General features: G+C 48.2%; 1 protein-coding gene across 2 annotated transcripts in view; it reads right to left on the bottom strand.

Moving 5' to 3' along the window:
- The window catches only part of LOC139538807 (ephrin type-A receptor 3-like), a 148451-nt gene that overhangs the window by 58201 nt on the left and 67523 nt on the right, over nucleotides 1-22727 (bottom strand). For both annotated transcript variants that reach the window (XM_071341261.1, XM_071341259.1), the window contains exons 6-8: nucleotides 20626-20750; nucleotides 1959-2121; nucleotides 1689-1791 (exon numbers count right to left, since the gene is read on the bottom strand). In XM_071341261.1, the coding sequence (XP_071197362.1) occupies nucleotides 1689-1791; nucleotides 1959-2121; nucleotides 20626-20750 (391 nt within the window). The remainder of the gene's footprint in view (nucleotides 1-1688; nucleotides 1792-1958; nucleotides 2122-20625; nucleotides 20751-22727) is intronic.

Below are 22727 nucleotides of genomic sequence, written 5' to 3'. Positions count from 1 at the left end.
ATCAACCCCACACGCAGTCACACACACACCTCTCACATTGGGGCTGTTACACCACACACACACACCTCTCACATTGGGGCTGTTACACCACACACACACCTCTCACATTGGGGCTGTTACACCACACACACACACCTCTCACATTGGGGCTGTTACACCACACACACACCTCTCACATTGGGGCTGTTACACCACACAGACACCTCTCATATTGGGGCGTTACACCACACACACAAAAGAAAAAAAGCAACAGGAGCATGCTGTATAGACCAGGGATCATCATGCTGTATAGACCAGGGATCATCATGCTGTATAGACCAGGGATCATCATGCTGTATAGACCAGGGATCTTCATGCTGTATAGACCAGGGATCATCGTGCTGTATAGACCAGGGATCATCAAGGTGTATAGACCAGGGATCATCATACTGTATAGACCAGGGATCATCATGCTGTATAGACCAGGGATCATCAAGGTGTATAGACCAGGGATCATCATGCTGTATAGACCAGGGATCATCATGCTGTAAAGACCAGGGATCATCATGCTGTATAGACCAGGGATCATCATGCTGTATAGACCAGGGATCATCATGCTGTATAGACCAGGGATCATCATGCTGTATAGACCAGGGATCATCATGCTGTATAGACCAGGGATCATCCTGCTGTATAGACCAGGGATCCTCATGCTGTATAGACCAGGGTTCATCATGCTGTATAGACCAGGGATCATCATGCTGTATAGACCAGGGATCATCGTGCTGTATAGACCAGGGATTATCATGCTGTATAGACCAGGGATCATCATGCTGTAAAGACCAGGGATCATCATGCTGTATAGACCAGGGATCCTCATGCTGTATTGACCAGGGATCATCATGCTGTATAGACCAAGGATCATCATGCTGTATAGACCAGGGATCATCATGCTGTATAGACCAGGGATCATCATGCTGTAAAGACCAGGGATCATCATGCTGTATAGACCAGGGATCATCATACTGTATAGACCAGGGATCATCATGCTGTATAGACCAGGGATCATCATGCTGTATAGACCAGGGATCATCATGCTGTATAGACCAGGGATCATCATGCTGTATAGACCAGGGATCATCATGCTGTATAGACCAGGGATCATCATGCTGTATAGACCAGGGATCATCATGCTGTATAGACCAGGGATCATCATCTAGATTCAGCCTCGGGATGATTTTCTTGAGCGGATGGTCGGGGGGCCGGAACATAATTATAAATAATTTGTAGACAGCAAATTGACCACAAGAAGCCCAAACAGGTATAATATTTGACTGAAATATAATAATTTCAAACCTTGCTTACATTTGTATACAATCACATATCTCTCTATTATCCGTGGCAATACTTTGAAACAGATTTTCTAAGTTTAAATCACTTGGAGCAGATATGCTGTTTTTTTCACAGTCTTTTATGTCAAACAATAAAATCAAAACTTTGGGGGAAGGTAAATAAAAAAAAACTTGGGCCGCCATTTGGGGAACCCTGGTACAGGTGTATTACTTAGCATTAGTAGGGATAGGATCTAGCCTTCCCACAGCATCCTCACAGTACAGTATGTCTCTGCATGTGTAGGCCGACCCCTCGGGTAGAAAGAGACATGTATTTGGAGCTAACAGTGTTTTGTGCATTGTGATTGGTGTACAGACCTGCCAATCACCACGTAGAGGAGGACGGTGAGCAAGATAATGGCTACCGAGGAAGAGATGGCTATCAACACCACCTGACTACTCTCACTGGAGATAGAGAACGCTGAGTGGGAGGAGAGAGAAACCAGAGAACAAGGGTGGAGAGATAAATGTTAGCATATACAAGCACAGGTCTCACTGACATCCTTCACTAGATGTTGAATTACATACAAAATACAGTATCTAGACTCTCAACTGTATTTAATATGGTGGGATCAGATCTGTACTCACAGTCAGGGCTTGTCTCAAACTCAAAGCTCCTGCTGCTGGCTCCGTAGCCTGCTGCAGTCCTGGCCCTGATCTGGAGCAGGTAGGCGGTGTCTGCCTTTAGACCGCCCAACGTCACGTTACAACCCTTAGAGCGCAGGATGGTGTAGCTGGTCTCCTGCTCCTGCTACAGGGGGCGAGAGTGAGGAGGGAGCGATGGAGAGAGGGAGAAGGAGAGAGAGACAGAGTGAGAGAGAGAGAGACAACCCATTTTAAAACACTCTACAACACCGTTCAAATTGACACAAACGCAGAACAACGCCAAATTCATGAGAAGTTGAATGGATTAGAAAAAGCTATAAAGGACAATCAAAATCTATTGGACTCCCCAATTACTGACCAGGAGCTCTATAAGAAACTTCAGGCCCTCAAATTTAAAAAAGCATGCGGACCTGATGGCATCCTAAATGAGATGCTCAAACTCACTAGTGCAAAATTTCAATTGGCTATATTAAAACTGTTTAATTTGATCCTGAGTTTGGTTATTTCCCTGACATCTGGAATCAAGGACTCATAACCCCAATCTTTAAAAACTAAGACAAATTTGACGCTAACAATTACAGAGGCATTTGTGTGAACAGTAACCTGGGGAAGGTTTTCTGTAGTATTATAAATGTAAGAGTTCTAAACTTCCTTAATAAGCACAATGTCTTGAGTAAAAGCCAAATTGGATTTATACCAAAACATCGCACAACTGATCATATTTACACCCTACACACCCTGATAGATAAACATGTCCACCAAAATAATACCAAAATATACGCTTGCTTTTTCGACTTCCAAAAAGCATTTGATTCTATTTGGCATACAGGACTGTTCTACAAAGTTATTGAAAGTGGTGTAGGGGGTAAAACATATGACATAATTAAATCAATGTATACTGGCAATACATGCAGCATTAAAATTGGCAAGAAAATAACAGAATTCTTTAACCAGGGGCAGGGCCTTCATCAGGCTTGTAATCTGAGCCCTGCACTCTTCAATATTTACATCAACGAATTGGCCACTATTCTAGAAAAATCCTCAGCCCCTGGTGTTAGTCTCCACAATTCAGAGGTTAAATGCCTACTCTTCGCAGATGACCTATGCCTGCTGTCACCCACAGCACATTGCCTACAGCAGAGCCTGGACCTGCTAGAGCAGTACTGCCAGACCTGGGCCCTGGCAGTAAACCCCAAAAATACTAAAATTATGATTTTCCAGAGAAGATCCAGATCATAGGGAATTAGACCAAAGTTCTCAATTGGTACAAAATATATAGAGTACTGCACACACTACAATTACTTAGGTTTAAAAATAAGCTCAACTGGACACCTTAATGAGGCAGTGAATGAACTGAGAGAGAAAGCATGCAGGGCATTCTACGCCATTAAAAAGCTAATTCAAATTGAAATACCTATTCAAATTTGGCTAAAACTAATTAATTATGTCATTGAATCAATTGCACTTTATGGCAGCGAGGTGTGGGGTCCACTTGCAAAACAAGATTTCATTAAATGGGACAAACACCCATTTGAAACCCTGCATGCAGAGTTCTGTAAGATTATCCTACATGTCCAGAGGAAAACTACAAACAATGCATGCAGGGCAGAATTAGGCCAATTTCCACTAATGATAAAAACTCAAAAAAGAGCAATTCAGTTTTGGAAACATCTAAAATACAGTGACCCCCTCTCATATCATAACCAAGCCCTGCAATGCCAAGAGCTGAGCAAAGAAAAGAGTCCCTTCATCCAGCTGGTCCTGGGGCTGAGTTCACAAACCTGTTCTACTAAAACACTGAAGCCTCAGGACCAGAACATCCAATCAATCAGGATAAACCAAATTACAACACAGTCAAAACAAAACTATATTGCTTATTGGGAAACACAAGCACAAACACAAAGCAAAATGCAGTGCTATCTGGCCCTAAATCGACAGTACACTGTGGCTAAATATTTGACCATGGTTACTGATCAAGTAACTGGCTCAGTACAGGCAGGCTCAGTGAGCACAGCCTTGCCATCGAGAAGGGTAGACACAGGAAAACCTGGCTCCCTGTAGAGGAAAGGCTGTGCAACCACTGCACAACAGTAGAACCTGAGACGGAGCTGAATTTCCTGACAAAATGTCAAAAATATAAAACAATTAGAGAGTGTCATTTCCCCAAATTTGAAACTCTTATTCAAGGTTTCAAAGACCTCTCTGATGAGAGTAGGCTACCAGTCCTGTTGGGGGAGGACGCAGAGAGCTGTGGGTTGGCAGCGCACTACATTGCTGCCTGCCATAAGTTGAGGGACAGTGTCTGACAAACCAATCAACCTGCACATGTACTCTACTGTATGTTTAATGTTATTGTTGAATGTATGGTTATTTTGACACTTGGTTATTGTTGTTACTGTTGTCCCGTTGACAATTTTGATTCTCATTTTTTTTATTTTATTGTAAATATCCAAAAATAAGCTTTGGCAATATGTACATTGTTACGTCATGCCAATAAAGCAAATTGAATTGAATTGAAAATTGAGAGTGAGGGAGAGAGAGAGAGAGAGAGAGAGAGAGAGAGAGAGAGAGAGAGAGAGAGAGAGAGATGAACTTGGAGAAGAGTCCCCTAAGCAAGCTGGTCCTAGGGCTCTGTTCACAAACACAAACACACCCCACAGAGCCCCAGGACAACAGCACAATTAGACCCAACCAAATCATGAGAAAACAAAAAGATAATTACTTGACACATTGGAAAGAATTAACAAAAAAACAGAGCAAACTAGAATGCTATTTGGCCCTAAACAGAGAGTACACAGTGGCAGAATACCTGACCACTGTGACTGACCCAAACTTAAGGAAAGCTTTGACTATGTACAGACTCAGTGAGCATAGCCTTGCTATTGAGAAAGGCCGCCGTAGGCAGACATGGCTCTCAAGAGAAGACAGGCTATGTGCACACTGCCCACAAAATGAGGTGGAAACTGAGCTGCACTTCCTAACCTCCTGCCCAATGTATGACCATATTAGAGAGACATATTTCCCTCAGATTACACAGATCCACAAAGAATTTGAAAACAAATCCAATTTTGATAAACTCCCATATCTACTGGGAGAAATTCCACAGTGTGCCATCACAGCAGCAAGATTTGTGACCTGTTGCCACAAGAAAAGGGCAACCAGTGAAGAACAAACACCATTGTAAATACAACCCATATTTATGCCTATTTATTTTAACTTGTGTGCTTTATCCATTTGTACATTGTTACAACACTGTATATATATAATATAACATTTGTAATGTCTTTATTGTTTTGAAACTTCTGTATGTGTAATGTTTACTGTTAATTTGTATTGTTTATTTCACTTTTGTATAATATCTACCTCACTTGCTTTGGCAATGTTAACACATGTTTCCCATGCCAATAAAGCCCCTTGAATTGAATTGAATTGAATTGAGAGAGAGAGAGAGAGAGAGAGAGAGAGAGAGAGAGAGAGAGAGAGAGAGAGAGAGAGAGAGAGAGAGAGAGAGAGAGCGAGAGAGAGAGTGAGTGAGTGAGAGAGAGAGAGAGAGAGGGAGAGAGAGAGGGAGAGAGAGACAGAGAGGGAGAGAGAGAGGGAGAGAGAGACAGAGAGAAACAGAGAGAAACAGAGAGAGACAGAGAGAAACAGAGAGAGACAGAGAGAGACAGAGAGAGAGAGAGAGAGAGAGAGAGAGAGAGAGAGAGAGAGAGAGAGAGAGAGAGAGAGAGAGAGAGAGAGAGAGAGAGGGAGAGAGAGACAGAGAGAAACAGAGAGAGACAGAGAGAGACAGAGAGAGACAGAGAGAGAGAGAGAGAGAGAGAGAGAGAGAGAGAGAGAGAGAGAGAGAGAGAGAGAGAGAGAGAGAGAGAGAGAGAGAGAGAGAGAGAGAGAGAGAGAGAGAGAGAGAGAGAGAGAAAGAGAGAAAGAGAGAAAGAGAGAGGGAGAGAGAGAGAGACAGAGAGGGAGAGAGAGAGAGAGACAGAGAGAAACAGAGAGAGACAGAGAGAAACAGAGAGAGACAGAGAGAGACAGAGAGAGAGAGAGAGAGAGAGAGAGAGAGAGAGAGAGAGAGAGAGAGAGAGAGAGAGAGAGAGAGAGAGAGAGAGAGAGAGAGAGAGGGAGAGAGAGACAGAGAGAAACAGAGAGAAACAGAGAGAGACAGAGAGAAACAGAGAGAGACAGAGAGAGAGAGAGAGAGAGAGAGAGAGAGAGAGAGAGAGAGAGAGAGAGAGAGAGAGAGAGAGAGAGAGAGAGAGAGAGAGAGAGAGAGAGAGAGGGAGAGAGAGAGAGACAGAGAGGGAGAGAGAGAGAGAGAGAGAGAGACAGAGAGAAACAGAGAGAGACAGAGAGAGAGAGAGAGAGAGAGAGAGAGAGAGAGAGAGAGAGAGAGAGAGAGAGAGAGAGAGAGAGAGAGAGAGAGAGAGAGAGAGAGAGAGAGAGAGAGAGAGAGAGAGAGAGACAGAGAGAGAGAGAGAGAGAGAGAGAGAGAGAGAGAGAGAGAGAGAGAGAGAGAGAGAGAGAGAGAGAGAGAGAGACTTTTTTTGACTTTTTGTCTTTCTTTATTGAAACATTCTCATTTCATTTAACACTCACCCCCCCCTAAAAATAAAAAAACAAAAATATATCCTGTACTGCATACATGTACCATACTCACCTTTCCATCTACCACATGATACAAACCAACATCACCATACACAAAAACAATACCCTCTCCTACAACCGTATATCCAAAACATCTTCCCCAGCAATACAGACAGCCCCCCCAACACACCATATCTCCTCAAACATCTCCACACATTTGATCAGTTTATAGAACTCAAACTCAACCCTAAGGCGCGCAGAGACCATCCCATTAAACAATAGTAAAGGGTCTGTTATCCCCCCACCTTTGACCCTGTTTCTCCTTGTTAGCCAAATAGCTAATTTTGCCTGAGCAAACAGAAAATTCAACAAAACACATTTTTCTTTCTCCTTACTCGAATACCTGTATCCCATTATAAACATCCCAACAGCAAAAACCACCCCCAACCTCTCACACAGACATTCCAACAGAGACATTAATGGCATTAACCTGGTGCACACAGAAAACACATGAATCACAGTTTCATTCATTTGACAGAAAGGACACCCCTGCCCAATTCCCGGATCAACACGTGCCAACCAGCTGTTAGTGGCCAGGGCTCCATGAAGAACCCTCCACTGGAGGTCCCCTGACCTCTTTGGTACTGGGGGTTTGTAGAGCGCCCTCCATCTAAAACCCACCATACTCTCCGCCCCACATACCCCCTGCCACTGATGTGCCTTCACTCCTGTTAGACTTCTAATGTTCCTAACCTTAACGCAGAGGTTGTAGAGAGCTTTACCTCCCACCCCCTCAAATTCCCCCAGGCTCGTTGTGTTAAAATCTAACAAGTCCTCCAGACCCCCTTGCCAGTCTCCAGTCTCTGCCGTCACCTGCAGTGGCGGAAACATTGGTGGCCCCTCTCCCTTTGGCCTCTCAAACACCCCCCTTACCTGCTCAGACAGTGCCTCCTGGACCTCCTCCAGGAATCTCTCCAACAGTCTAAGAGACGTTATTCCTGTTTGTTGCGCCAAGACCTCCGGGGTTTTCCACCCCTCCTCTCCCAGCAGTCTCAGGTCACCTAGCCTTCGTAAACCCCCTGCCATCAGTTGCCTCTGCAGGGTGGCAGACTGAACCGATCTCAAAGGGATGGCTGGGTTGTGGAAAATAGGCTCCTCCCACACCCACTGCCCAGGCTCCACACCCCCTTCTCGTATGGGCCTTAGCAGCTGCCAGGCCCTCAGCACCGCAGAGTAAAACTCTGAGAGACCTGCTGTACTCAGCCTCTCCAGCTTCATGAGGAACAGCTGCCGGTCCAACCCTAATCCACCAGCTCTCCTCAGCAGTGCGCATGCTGGTTCCCTCCAGCCAACATCGGTATGATACAGCAGTCTCTGCACCGCCTTTAGCCGGAAAGCAGCCATCCTGCTCTCCAGTTCCACCAGGCCCTGTCCTCCTTCGTGGACGGTCATGTACAACACTGCTGCCTTCAGCCAGTGATGTCCCGACCAAAAGAAATCCACCAGCTTGCGTTGCAGGTCTGCAAGCAGACCGGCGGGGGGGTTGAGGACAGCCAGTTTATGCCACAAGGAAGATGCCACCAGGTTGTTAATTATCAGCACCCTCCCTCTATATGACACTTGGGATAGGAGCCACCTCCACCTGGCCAGTCTTGACACCACTGCCTGTGACAGCCCCTCCCAGTTCTTCCTGACCCACCTCTCCGAGCCCAGGTACACCCCCAACACTTTAAGCCCTTCACAACCCCACTGCAAACCCCCTGGAAGCAGAGGAGGAGCCCTATCCCCCCATGCCCCACATAACAGAGCTTTGCTCTTTCCCTAGTTTACCTTAGCTGATGAAGCTCCCTCGTACACCTTCAGACTGGTCTCTAGTTCCTGCATATCTTGCCCATCCCTGACCATCACAGAAACATCATCTGCGTATGCTGAGACTGCTATTCCTGTCACCACACCCATGCCTGTCCAGCACACTCCCTGCAGTCTCCTGCGTAGCAGTCCTAAAAAAGGCTCAATGGCTAGTGTGTATAGCTGCCCAGATAGAGGGCATCCTTGTCTAATGCCCCGTCTCACCCAGACTGGCCTACTGAGCCCCCCTCCCACCTTAACCATACATGACACCCCAGCATACAACAGCTTCACACAGGTCACAAAACTCTTCCCAAACCCAAACACAGACATCACATTAAACAGATACTCATGATCCACTCTATCAAAAGCCTTCTCTTGATCTAAAGAGACCAGTCCAAAGTTCACATTAGAACCTCTCGACAAGTCCAACATGTCCCTAATCAAGAACAAGTTGTCCGTGATTGAGCGTCCCGGTACACAATATGTCTGGTCCTTGTGTATTATAGAGTCCAGATGGGACTTCAGTCTGTTAGAGAGGACCTTGGCAAAAATCTTGTAGTCCGCACAGAGTAATGCCACAGGCCTCCAGTTCTTAAGTTCACACAAGTCCCCTTTTTTGGGCAGGAGAGTCAGAGCCGCCCGACGGCAGCTCATCGGCAACTCTCCTACCCCGATGCATTCACGCAAGACGCAAAAGAAGTCCTGTCCAATTATTCCCCAGAATTTTTTGTAAAACTCCACTGGGAGTCCATCGACCCCCGGTGCACGACCGGGGGACATCTGGGTTACGGCCTCTGCCAGTTCATGTGACAACAGAGGAATGTCCATTTCATCCCTCTGTGCCCGAGAGAGCTTAGGGAGTCCTGCGAACAAGACCTGAGCACACATAGGATCACACATTTCTGCCCTATACAATTCAGTATAAAACTCCACAGTCCGCTCCCGCATCTCCCCCACCACAGAGGTCACCCGCCCATCAGACAGCCGTAGACAATGCATACCCTTGGCTTCACTGCTCTGTCTTTCCAAACCAAAGAAGAAGGAGCTGGGAGCATCCATCTCCTTGAGCATGGAGAACCTAGCTCTTACAAGTGCTCCCTTTGCTTTAACCTGGAAAAAACTGCCCAGGTCCCTACGTAATTCGGCTAAATTAGCCTGGAGGCCTACATTGCCTTGCCCCACCATCTCTACCTCCATCTCACTAATACACCGCTCTAGTTCCCCCAATACTCTCCTAGCCTCTGATGATGAGAGAGCTGTGTACTGTTGACAGAAAAGCCGAATCTGCACTTTCCCCACATCCCACCATTGACTCAGAGACTCATACTCCTCTCTTCGCTGCCCCCACCTTTCCCAAAAGGTCTGGAAAACTGAGCAAAAAGTGGCATCTTGTAAGAGCTTTACATTGAACTTCCAATAAGATGCCTGCCGGGGCCCTGGTGAAATAGACAGCCGAGCCATGGTTATGTGATGGTCCGAAAACCCCACTGGGAGAATGGTAGCGCCCAGCAGCCTATTGCTCTGATTCCTAGATATGTAAAAACGATCAAGTCGGGCTGCACTCACCCTAGCCCCAAAAACCTTCACCCATGTATACTGTCTTGTGTTTGGATGTTTAGTTCTCCAAACATCCACTAGGTCAAACTGATTAATGATGTCCCCTAACACTCCCACTGACACTGAATGAGGCTCTTCCCCATTTCTGTCTTTTGTAAAATCCATTGTACAGTTCCAGTCACCTCCGATCACCAGCGTCTCCTCAGGCGCTACTTGTGAGAGTTCCTGTCTAAGACTCCCAAATAGAACCCCTCTTTCTCTCCCTGTGTTAGGCGCATACACATTTATAAAAACAAAACCCATGCTGTTAATTTCTGCTTTAACAACAAGCAACCTACCCTTACACACTTCCTTTGAGGAGCAAATTTTTACAGACAGACCCGGTGCAAAAAGGACTGCCACCCCTGCACTAAGATTTGTCCCATGGCTCAACACACTTGCCCCTTTCCACCAGAGCCCCCAATCAACTTCATTCACCACATCACTATGCGTCTCCTGCAGAAATAACACATGTACTTTTTTTTGTTTTACATATTCACCCAACACACTCCTCTTTCCCGCATCTCTGGCGCCATTTATATTAAGCGAGCCTACCCGAAGAGTCTCCATAAGAAGTGGGAGAAATAGACCAATAGCAAAGCTCAAAAAGCCCCAGTGTCAGAAAGAAATTAAACATTTAAACAGTGTCTGAAGGTAAACCTTTACGCACTGTTGTGACCCACTTCCTCAACCTAAACCGTTTCTTGGGTGAGAGGACACCATGCCCCTCATTTCTCATAGCATGTTGTACTGATCTTACAAACTTTCTAGGATCAGGAAAAAAAGCCTCAAGATTAACTTTTTTCCCCTTAGTCTCATTCAGGAACCTTGTCAGTTCTCTCAACGTGTACTTAGATCCCTCTGGTTGACTGGCTGTCAGCTCCGGGCCAATTGAAGAGGAGTCTGAAAAAAATAACTCCTCATCCTCTTCCTCAGACTCACTTTCCTCCTCTTCTCTATCTCCCACCCTGACCACCTGCTCTTTCTCTCTGGTTAGGGCCTCACCCACAGCAACAGGCAACATTTCCATGGTGCCTTTGTCCACACCCTTTTTCCTTTTCCGCTTGACACCCTCCTCCTCCCCCCTAATCTCTTACACTTCCCCACTATACTCTCCTCATCCACTAGAATAACCTGACTAGACCCAGTATCATCTACACCACCCTCCATAGCATGACTAGGGCCAGCCTCAGCTACCCCACCCTCCATAGCATGACTAGGGCCAGCCTCAGCTACCCCACCATCCATAGCCTGACTAGACTCAGCCTCTGCTATACCACCAATCATATCCTGCCTAGACCCAGCACCCTCCATAGCATAACTAGGCCCAGCCTCAGCTACCCCACCATCTCTAGCCTGACTAGACCCGGCCTCTGCTTCCCCACCATCTCTAGCCTGACTAGACCCATCCTCCACTACCCCACCATCTCTAGCCTGACTAAACTCAGCTACAGCTACCCCACCATCTCTAGCCTGACTAGGCCCAGCCTCATCTACCCCACCATCTCTAACCTGACTAGGTCCAGCCTCTGCTGTCTGCATCTCCTTACCCCCTGCACTTTGACCTCGATTTCCCCCACTGGCGCTTGTACCCTCACCTTTTCTACGGCCTCTGTGTGGGCACGCAAAACTCTTGTGCCCCAAATCCCCACATTCAAAACACCGTAGACTATCTGTGCTGGCAAAACCTGCATAGAGCCCCTCCCCATGTCTCACTTTAAAGTGCACATTTAGCTGTTGCTCGTTGTTGTTCAGAAACATAAACACTTGCCTCCGGAACGAAACAACGTGTTTAACGGCATCTGCCTGAAACCCTGCTGACAGTACACGGAAACCGCTAGCAAACTTACCAAAACGACTCAGCTCTTTCCTAATTTGATCATCCGTAATAAACGGAGGCAAATTTGCCACTACAACTCTTGTTGAAGGGGTAGAGAGAGGTGAAATTGACACCAACACGTCCCTTACAAATATTCCGCTAGCAATTAGCCTACCAACCAAATTAGCCCTTTTCATGAACACAACCACAGCTTTGTTCATTCTAGAAGCAGAATGTATAAACTCAGCTCCTACCTGTTCACCGACCGCGAGCAGAACCTCCTCCACCTTAACTCCGTTCTCAGGAACACACCTGAATCCATGCTGTATAGACAGCGTCTCCTCCGCGCTAGGCTGAGAAGCCATCGCGCACACCACAACTTCCAAACCCCAGGAAAGTTTCTCTGTCCTCTTCCACCCTAACTTTGAAAAAAAACTTTGGATACCGCTAAAACAAATATTGCATTAACCCTCCACCATAGAAAATAACATGTAAAGAAAGGAATCAAGAAAGTTAGTTAGGATAGAGCTTTCCACACCAAACACTCAAACTCCAAAAACACCCAGCATGCACTGCGAGAGAGAGAGAGAGAGAGAGAGAGAGAGAGAGAGAGAGAGATAGACAGAGAGAGAGAGAGAGAGAGAGAGAGAGAGAGAGAGAGAGAGAGAGAGAGAGAGAGAGAGACAGAGAGAGAGAGAGAGAGAGAGAGAGAGAGAGACAGAGAGAGAGAGAGAGAGAGAGAGAGAGAGAGAGAGAGAGAGAGAGAGAGAGAGAGAGAGAGAGAGAGAGAGAGACAGAGAGAGAGAGAGAGAGAGAGAGACAGAGAGAGAGAGAGAGAGAGAGAGAGAGAGAGAGAGAGAGAGAGAGAGAGAGAGAGAGAGAGAGAGAGAGAGAGAGAGAGAGAGAGAGAGACAGAGAGAGAGAGAGAGAGAGAGAGAGAGAGAGAGGTTACTATCAGTTCATGGAGGAATGTATATAATAATGTATACAGGCATCTGTCCACTAAGACTGTTGACACATCAGGTCACCCATCAGGGACAGGTCAGTACCAAGGCAAGAAAATGTTTGTTTGCAATCAGGTGTACACTATAGAGCTCGGCCACAACACACACAAGCATGCAGACATGCACATGCACATGCACATGCAGGAACACACACACGCACATGCAGGAACACACACACACACACACACACACACACACACACACACACACACACACACACACACACACACACACACACACACACACACACACACACACACACACACACACACACACACCAACTCACAACCCAGCATGGTGAATTACAACCTTAATATTTTGCATCTCTACAGATCTTAGCGCCGCCTTGATCCCTCCACCAGCCAAACAGAACTAGATTTACTGTTTCGGGTCTACTTTCAGCCCATTGTTTCCAGATGTCGGAGGGAGAGAGGAGGGATTCACAGAGATGTATAGGATTCCCTGAGAGTCCAAGCCTTAAAGCTTATGTTGGCTGTCGTACCAACCCTGTCCTCATTGAGCCAGAGAGAGGTACCAACCCTGTCCTCATTGAGCCAGAGAGAGGTACCAACCCTGTCCTCATTGAGCCAGAGAGAGGTACCAACCCTATCCTCATTGAGCCAGAGAGAGGTACCAACCCTATCCTCATTGAGCCAGAGAGAGGTACCAACCCTATCCTCATTGAGCCAGAGAGAGGTACCAACCCTGTCCTCATTGAGCCAGAGAGAGGTACCAACCCTGTCCTCATTGAGCCAGAGAGAGGTACCAACCCTATCCTCATTGAGCCAGAGAGAGGTACCAACCCTGTCCTCATTGAGCCAGAGAGAGGTACCAACCCTATCCTCATTGAGCCAGAGAGAGGTACCACCCCTGTCCTCATTGAGCCAGAGAGAGGGAGATGAGCTGTATGCCAGTGGAGCAGGGATCATAATGTTATGGGGAGTCACAGAGATCCAGACAGAGACATTGGCTTCTCCTTTGACCTTTAAGTAACCCCCCCACCTCCTCCTCCACTGCGTAGTGATTCCATCCCCCATAATGTAGTAAATAATAGGAAGTGAGATTGGTGAGAATAGGATTGTGGGTAGACAGACAAATAAGTCGCTCTGGATAAGAGCGTCTGCTAAATGACTTAAATGTAAATGTAAAATAACAAAGCAACTCTATCATGTTTCATGCCTAGACCCTCTATCCACACTAATTGGCCTGTTGATGAAGGCTGGTATCCTGGTGTGTGTGTGATGAAGGCTGGTATCCTGGTGTGTGTGTGTGTGTGTGTGTGTGTGTGTGTGTGTGTGTGTGTGTGTGTGTGTGTGTGTGTGTGTGTGTGTGTGTGTGTGTGTGTGTGTGTGTGTGTGTGTGTGTGTGTGTGTGTGTGTGTGTGTGTGTGTGTGTGTGTAATTGTCAAGTGTTACCAGATAAGAGACAGGCTATGGTTACAAATGTTGTCTCTTCCACTAATCAGTAGAAAATAAAGAATAAAAAGCCCATGTGTGTAAGTGCAGAGCGGACCATTCAAGCAATATAGTGAGTTGATCTTCTACAAATATACGCAACATGCAGAGGCTAAGATTTGACATGTTTCCATTTGACATTTCTTGGTTGCTCTTTAGAAAAACAGCCAAGCATATTGTCCTGCTGTAGACACCTCCACTAAGAGTCTGTGGTAGATCAGAGATGACTTTCAGTATGTGATGAGGAGTGAGGTAAGAGGGTTCAGATCGTACAGCTAATATTCTCTGATTAGTGCATCCTCTCTGTCCAGTGCACCTGGATGTAGAACTAATGCCATCATGCCTCATCACGACTCCCTTTCCTCTAGAGAACTCTAGGTACACACACAAACACACACACACACAAACACACGCACGCACGCGCACACACACACACGCACGCACGCACACACACAAACGCACACGCGCACGCGCACGCGCACACACACACACACACACACACACACACACACACACACACACACACACACACACACACACACACACACAATCCCCAAGCTGTAGAGCCCTCTCTAAACCAAACATCATGTCCAATAAGCTGATTCCATCTCTCTTTACAGACCCAATAACAGACTGGTGAAGCGATACAGATCAGAAGGTTTCACACACACCACTCACACACAGACACACCATTTACACACACTGTAAAAACACACACACACAATTCAGAGCCACTAATGGAGTGCATCAGGGATTTATGGTGCAAGAAGCCCTTTAAAATAACTTCAGTCTTCCTGTCTGAGAAGAGAAACCAACACCCTCACCACCTCTCCTCGGGACTGCTGTGTGATACCTTTTCCTTGTGCCTTGTATAATACCAGTCTTCATCAGGCAGAAATCTTTCCCAGCTCGTCACTGTTCACTGCCCTCCACATCATGTGATCCCCTGAAAATCACACGCAGGTGTGCCCAGGCTCCTTGAGCTCTAAGCTGCATTTTGCAAGCCGTGCGATTGTACCCACTCTCTTTGTATGATGTTGGTGGAATTTCTGTATGTCCATCATGTTCCGCTCTGACTATATAAATAGTGCCGTCTGGAGTTCCAGCCTTATAGTGCTGAGCCCAAGACAAGCCCTGGAAATAGTGAGTGTGAGCAGAAGGAATAGAACTGATGTAAATACAGAATGCATTTCAGAAGCATTCCTTTCCATCTGAACCCCAGGATAAATAAACACTCAAATTAAAGTGGATCTGAAAGTTTCTCGCTCTTTTCCAGATGAATGAGATAAAAACAGAAAAATAAATGTTTAAGTGTATTCCCACAAACTCTAATTTCATCAAGTGCACTAAAAAGCCTTATCTACGACTGAGAGTCATTTAGCCTTTAGCTAGGAAGACCAAACCGTATGTCTGGAGCATGGAGAGAGGGAGAGAGGGAGAGGGGGAGAGAGGGAACGGAGAATAGGAGAGAGGGAGAAGGAGAATGTAGGAATGGGAATTCCCAATTTCCCAGACATAGTTGATTTATTATTATTATTTAACCTTTATTCATTTTCAATGACGGCCTAGGAACAGTGGGTTAAGTGCCTTGTTCAGGGGCAGCTCGGGGATTCGATCTTGCAACCTTTTGGTTACTAGTCCAACGCTCTAACCACTAGGCTTCCCGCTACCAATATCACCCCTTAGCTTAGTCAGTTAGCCTTTCATACGTACTGACCACGTATTCCTGTTCTACACGCCACCAGGCCAGTATCCAATAGAAGTCTATATCTAGGTTAAGTGACGCAGCATGGCTACTGTACCTAGCCGACTGAGGCTGAGTGTGTGTCACACACCTCAAACACTGTTTGTTTCTGTTAAAGTAACTAACCTTACACAACAACATCAGTACAGCTGTAAACAAGCTGCTGGAAACTCTAGCTGGGCCACTCAGGCCTTTTTAGAGCTCTTTAGGCAGGCCAGTGTTTGTGTTGCAGTTTAGTCACTGAGTGAATCCCTGGGAGTCTTGTGATCAGATTGGGTCCCCACTGCTGGGCATAGAGGCCCTCAGTCACTGTCAGTCAGGCCTGATCTAGAGGTCCCGTGCCTGGGTATGGCACCAGCCTACCCTGCCTGTCCCTGCCTGTCCCCTGTGTCTCCCTGGGTGTCCCTGCCTGTCCCCTGTGTCTCCCTGGGTGTCCCTGCCTGTCCCCTGTGTCTCCCTGCCTGTCCCTGCCTGTCCCCTGTGTCTCCCTGGGTGTCCCTGCCTGTCCCCTGTGTCTCCCTGCCTGTCCCTGCCTGTCCCCTGTGTCTCCCTGCCTGTCCCCTGTGTATCCCTGCCTGACCCCTGTGTCTCCCTGCCTGTCCCTGCCTGTCCCCTGTGTCTCCCTGCCTGTCCCCTGTGTCTCCCTGGGTGTCCCTGCCTGTCCCCTGTGTCTCCCTGGGTGTCCCTGCCTGTCCCCTGTGTCTCCCTGGGTGTCCCTGCCTGTCCCCTGTGTCTCCCTGTGTCTCCCTGCCTGTCCCCTGTGTCTCCCTGGGTGTCCCTGCCTGTCCCCTGTGTCTCCCTGGGTGTCCCTGCCTGTCCCCTGTGTCTCCCTGGGTCTCCCTGCCTGTCCCCTGTGTCTCCCTGGGTGTCCCTGCCTGTCCCCTGTGTCTCCCTGCCTGTCCCTGCCTGTCCCCTGTGTCTCCCTGCCTGTCCCTGCCTGTCCCCTGTGTCTCCCTGGGTGTCCCTGCCTGTCCCCTGTGTCTCCCTGGGTCTCCCTGCCTGTCCCCTGTGTCTCCCTGGGTGTCCCTGCCTGTCCCCTGTGTCTCCCTGCCTGTCCCTGCCTGTCCCCTGTGTCTCCCTGCCTGTCCCTGCCTGTCCCCTGTGTCTCCCTGGGTCTCCCTGCCTGTCCCCTGTGTCTCCCTGGGTGTCCCTGCCTGTCCCCTGTGTCTCCCTGGGTGTCCCTGCCTGTCCCCTGTGTCTCCCTGGGTGTCCCAGCCTGTCCCCTGTGTCTCCCTGCCTGTCCCTGCCTGTCCCCTGTGTCTCCCTGGGTGTCCCTGCCTGTCCCCTGTGTCTCCCTGGGTGTCCCTGCCTGTCCCCTGTGTCTCCCTGGGTGTCCCTGCCTGTCCCCTGTGTCTCCCTGGGTGTCCCTGCCTGTCCCCTGTGTCTCCCTGGGTGTCCCTGCCTGTCCCCTGTGTCTCCCTGGGTGTCCCTGCCTGTCCCCTGTGTCTCCCTGGGTGTCCCTGCCTGTCCCCTGTATCTCCCTGGGTGTCCCTGCCTGTCCCCTGTGTCTCCCTGGGTGTCCCTGCCTGTCCCCTGTGTCTCCCTGGGTGTCCCTGCCTGTCCCCTGTGTCTCCCTGGGTGTCCCTGCCTGTCCCCTGTGTCTCCCTGGGTGTCCCTGCCTGTCCCCTGTGTCTCCCTGGGTGTCCCTGCCTGTCCCCTGTGTCTCCCTGGGTGTCCCTGCCTGTCCCTGCCTGTCCCCTGTGTCTCCCTGGGTGTCCCTGCCTGTCCCCTGTGTCTCCCTGGGTGTCCCTGCCTGTCCCCTGTGTCTCCCTGGGTGTCCCTGCCTGTCCCCTGTGTCTCCCTGGGTGTCCCTGCCTGTCCCCTGTGTCTCCCTGGGTGTCCCTGCCTGTCCCCTGTGTCTCCCTGGGTGTCCCTGCCTGTCCCCTGTGTCTCCCTGGGTGTCCCTGCCTGTCCCCTGTGTCTCCCTGGGTGTCCCTGCCTGTCCCTGCCTGTCCCCTGTGTCTCCCTGGGTGTCCCTGCCTGTCCCCTGTGTCTCCCTGGGTGTCCCTGCCTGTCCCCTGTGTCTCCCTGGGTGTCCCTGCCTGTTCCCTGTGTCTCCCTGGGTGTCCCTGCCTGTCCCCTGTGTCTCCCTGGGTGTCCCTGCCTGTCCCCTGTGTCTCCCTGGGTGTCCCTGCCTGTCCCCTGTGTCTCCCTGGGTGTCCCTGCCTGTCCCCTGTGTCTCCCTGGGTGTCCCTGCCCTGGCCGTTCCACTTGGAGGAGCCTATTGTCCTGGGGGTTAGGAGGCCCCAGTCATGCCAGCAGCAGCTAGCGGCCCCTCGGATGGTGGAGCGGATCAAGGGCGACAGCTCAGCTATTCCTGTGCCAAGCTGAGAGTGCTGAGAAAGGTCACACAGGAAAGTGGAAGGAAACAGACCCTATAGACCCAGACCTCATATCAGTTTAGGGTTTGTCCTTTTGATGGTTGAGGTTAGGATGTAGGGTAAGGTGATCTGATCCTAGACCTGTGTTTTCCCAAGAGAGGGGAGGAGGGCAGCATTCTGCCTGCTAATCAGAGGATTAGGGGCCACCGGGGACTGAGATCTAAGCCTGACTGATCACACAGACAGAGAGAGAGAGAGAGAGAGAGAGAGAGAGAGAGAGAGAGAGAGAGAGAGAGAGAGAGAGAGAGAGAGAGAGAGAGAGAGAGAGAGAGAGAGAGAGAGAGAGAGAGAGAGAGAGGGGTAGAGGGAGATAAAGAGAGAGAGAGAGAGAGAGAGAGAGAGAGAGAGAGAGAGAGAGAGAGAGAGAGAGAGAGAGAGAGAGAGAGGAGGGAGAGAGATACATTAACCTAGAGAAGAGCCCCACAAGCAAGCTGGTCCTGGGGCTCTGTTCACAAACACAAACAGACCCCACAGAGTCCCAGGACAGCAACACAATTAGACCCAACCAAATCATGAGAAAACAAAAAGATAATTACTTGACACATTACTTGGAAAGAATTAACAAAAAAACTGAGCAAACTAGAATGCTATTTGGCCCTAAACAGAGAGTACACAGTGGCAGAATACCTGACCACTGTGACTGACCCAAATTTAAGGAAATATTTGACTATGTACAGACTCAGTAAGCATAGCCTTGCTATTGAGAAAGGCCGCTGTAGGCAGAACTGTCTCTCAGGAGAAGACAGGCAATGTGCACACTGCCTACAAAATGAGGTGGAAACTGAGCTGCACTTCCTAACCTCCTGCCAAATGTATGACCATATTAGAGACACATATTTCCCTCAGATTACACAGACCCACAAAGAATTTGAAAACAAACCCGGTTATGATAAACTCCCATATCTATTGGGTGAAATACCACAGTATGCAATCACAGCAGCAAAATGTGTGACCTGTTACCACAAGAAAAGGTCAACCAGTGAAGAACAAACACCATTGTAAATACAAACCATATGTATGTTTATTTATTTTCCCTTTTCTACTTTCATTACAACACTGTATATAGATATAATATGACATTTGAAATGTATTTATTATTTTGGAACTTTTGTGAGTGTAATGTTTACTTTTGTGAGTGTAATATTTAAACTTTTGTATATTATCTATTTCACTTGCTTTGGCAATGTAAACATATGTTTCAAAAGGCCAATACAGCCCCTTAAATTGAATTTAATTGAGAGAGAGAGAGAGAGAGAGAGAGAGAGAGAGAGAGAGAGAGAGAGAGAGAGAGAGAGAGAGAGAGAGAGAGAGAGAGAGAGAGAGAGAGAGAGACAGAGAGAGTATTCTCGTTCAGCCAGAGATAGGTGAGCTATATCCAATGCTCACACAAAAACGAATATAACAGAGCAGCCACAAAGCTGGAGGAGCTTAGAAATGCCTATTTCTCTAGGAATGATTAAAAACATGTCACCACGGCTAATTTCACTATCAAATGTCACCCATAGCTCTGTCCCATAGCTGTCTCTGGCTCCATTGAAAACCAGCCATTCGTTCTACACTAATTTCCTCACAGAGACCCTGCAGACACATTTAGTGTCAGCAATAAAACTACACTCCATTAAGACTGGTCAGGAGAGGACAGGAGGTGGAAGAGAGAAGGCTGGTTGGCTGGTTGGTGTTTCAGTGTGAGGGTGTGTGTGTTTGCCCATGTGTGTGTGTGGTCACGCTGCCCAACCGTTTACCCACTAGACTGTGGAATGTTTTTTCTGTGTGAGAATGGTTGCCATAGGAGATGGCAATAAGGCTCTCTCCCTAAGTACCCCTGATCACCCTTTCACTCTCCCCCTCACCCTGTCTCCACTCTCTCCCTCTCTCTCTGATTCTCCCCCTCTCTCCCTGACTCTCTCTGATCCACTGCCAGGGTAAGAGGGAGAGAGGCCCACTATGTTAGGGCCCACTGAGGTGCCAAACCCCCATCCTCTTCCCTCCTCCCCAACCCAGGGGCCAGCACCCAGAGAGGAGCCAGAAGACTACCCCAGGGAGACATTAGAACAGAGGACAACCAGGGGGGGCTGGAATAAGGGAGAGAGAGGTAGAATAAGCCCACATGTTGTCTCTTCTCTTTCTTCAATTAATGGAATCAGTCCAACAAGAATTGGGCTGCAAGGGGACAGCAGAGAACAGTACTAAAGCAAGTATGGTGTTTGTGAACCGACCTTCTGGTAGTATTTGACCTCGTAGTCCAGTATGATGCCGTTGGGTCTCTCTGGTTCCAGCCAGGACAGAGAAATGCTGTTACGAGACGTACGATCCTTCCTGATTACAGTCACTGGAGAAGGGGCTGGAGAGAGGGAGTTGGGGGGAACAGAGAGAGAGAGATGATTGACCATATAGCACAACCTATAGCAGTTCACAGGACGTTCATGCAGCATGTTCAGTCAGCAGTTTGTATCCTGTTAATAGTTCCTATTGAAGGGGTTTCTGTTGGTTCCTGTTGGTCTAATTGTGTTAATTAGTCCACCAGAGGATAACCAGAGGAGGTCCATACTGGAAGGGGGAGAACAGAGGGAGTCATAACATACATCCACACAGACTGCATCTATACTACAGGCCAGAGTCTCAACCCCAGAGCCAGCAGGCACCATGATATCATCCCCAATGTACAGGGTAACATCAGAGGATATATAAACCTCATCCCTCCATGCATGCCCCCAGTGCATTACCCTCCCTCCATCCCTCCATCCCTCTCTCTCATGTCGCATCGCCTTGGGAGCTCACATGGTCTCAATCTGGCACTGTAATTTAACTTAGGACTCCCTCCATCTCTCCCGCCATTCCTCTCTCCCCCCTTTTTCCACTTTTACAGTTGTCTAATTGCTAGCTGGAGCTGAGAGGCCAGGCTGCCATATGAAGACTGAGCTTTCATTTTATTAGACCACAGGAAACAACATGTTTGTCTTTGAAATGTTCGAGCCTGTCATGATTCTGATGATACAGCTTCAGAAGGGCTGGCTGTTTTTTCCACTGGAAGTTATTTTCTCTTGGTTAATGAATCCATATGGAGCGAGCGAGTCTAATTCCAGTCTCCACCCACTCTCGCTCCCTCGCTCTTTCTCTTGTTCCCTTTGTTTCTGATAGTGTATAGCTGTTGTTTTATTGGTTATGTAGTTTACGGGTGCAATGATTTATTATGTCTGGGATGAAGACTGTTTGATGTTGGGTATCTCTCTCTCTCTCCGTCTCTCTCTCTCTCTCTCTGTCTCTCTCTCTCTCTCTCCGTTTCTCTCCGTCTCTCTCCGTCTCTCTCCGTCTCTCTCTGTCTCTCTCTGTCTCTCTCTGTCTCTCTCTTTCTCTCTCTCTCTCTCTCTGTCTCTCTCTCTCTCCGTTTCTCTCCGTCTCTCTCCGTCTCTCTCCGTCTCTCTCTGTCTCTCTCTGTCTCTCTCTGTCTCTCTCTCTCTCTCTCTCTCTCTCTCTCTCTCTCCAATCCTCTGTGAACAGCTCTGATGGGCTTCCTGGCCTCAAGAGAGATTATTCTCTCTCTCTCTCAGTCTCCCAAACAAGTCCCAATAGCCCACTGCAGAGAGGAGAGGATGTGACTCAAGTGTGTGTGTGTGTGTGTGTGTGTGTGTGTGTGTGTGTGTGTGTGTGTGTGTGTGTGTGTGTGTGTGTGTGTGTGTGTGTGTGTGTGTGTGTGTGTGTGTGTGTGTGTGTGTGTGTGTGTGTGTGTGTGTGTGTGTGTGTGTGTGTGTGTGTGTGTGTAGAAGAGGGGCTGAGACTCGTCTGACGACACTCTGTCAGAATATCCGGACGATTCCCTCCCTTCCGAGACGACCGGTGAATCCAGCTTTTAACAGCTTTGGCAGGTTTAAACTGAGTGTGTCGGTGTAGTGTGTTTGTGTGTGTTTCTCTCTGACAGAGGGCAGCTTGCGTGTCCTCTCTCTCCACAGACAGACCCACATGTGTGTTTAGGGAGCTGTACACTGACAACCCTAATCCTTGTCAGCTCAGTGTGATGGGTAATGCAGCTGAAGCATGAGGATGATGTGTGTTGTTGTGTGTGGATGCTTTGTTTGTACAGTCGTGGCTAAAAGTTTTGAGAATGACACAAATATCAATTTTCACAAAGTCTGCTGCCTCATTGTCTCTCATTGTCTATAATTACAAGTATTTCATAAGTGTCAAAGGCTTTTATTGACAATTACATGAAGTTGATGCAAAGAGTCATTATTTGCAGTGTTGACCCTTCTTTTTCAAGACCTCTGCAATCCGCCCTGGCATGCTGTCAATTAACTTCTGGGCCACATCCTGACTGATGGTA

The sequence above is a fragment of the Salvelinus alpinus genome, chromosome 14 (genome assembly GCF_045679555.1).
Source record: "Salvelinus alpinus chromosome 14, SLU_Salpinus.1, whole genome shotgun sequence".
In the NCBI taxonomy this organism is placed as follows: domain Eukaryota; kingdom Metazoa; phylum Chordata; class Actinopteri; order Salmoniformes; family Salmonidae; genus Salvelinus; species Salvelinus alpinus.
The sequence above is the reverse complement of the archived record's forward strand: the minus strand, read 5'-3'. Positions and strand labels throughout refer to the sequence as shown.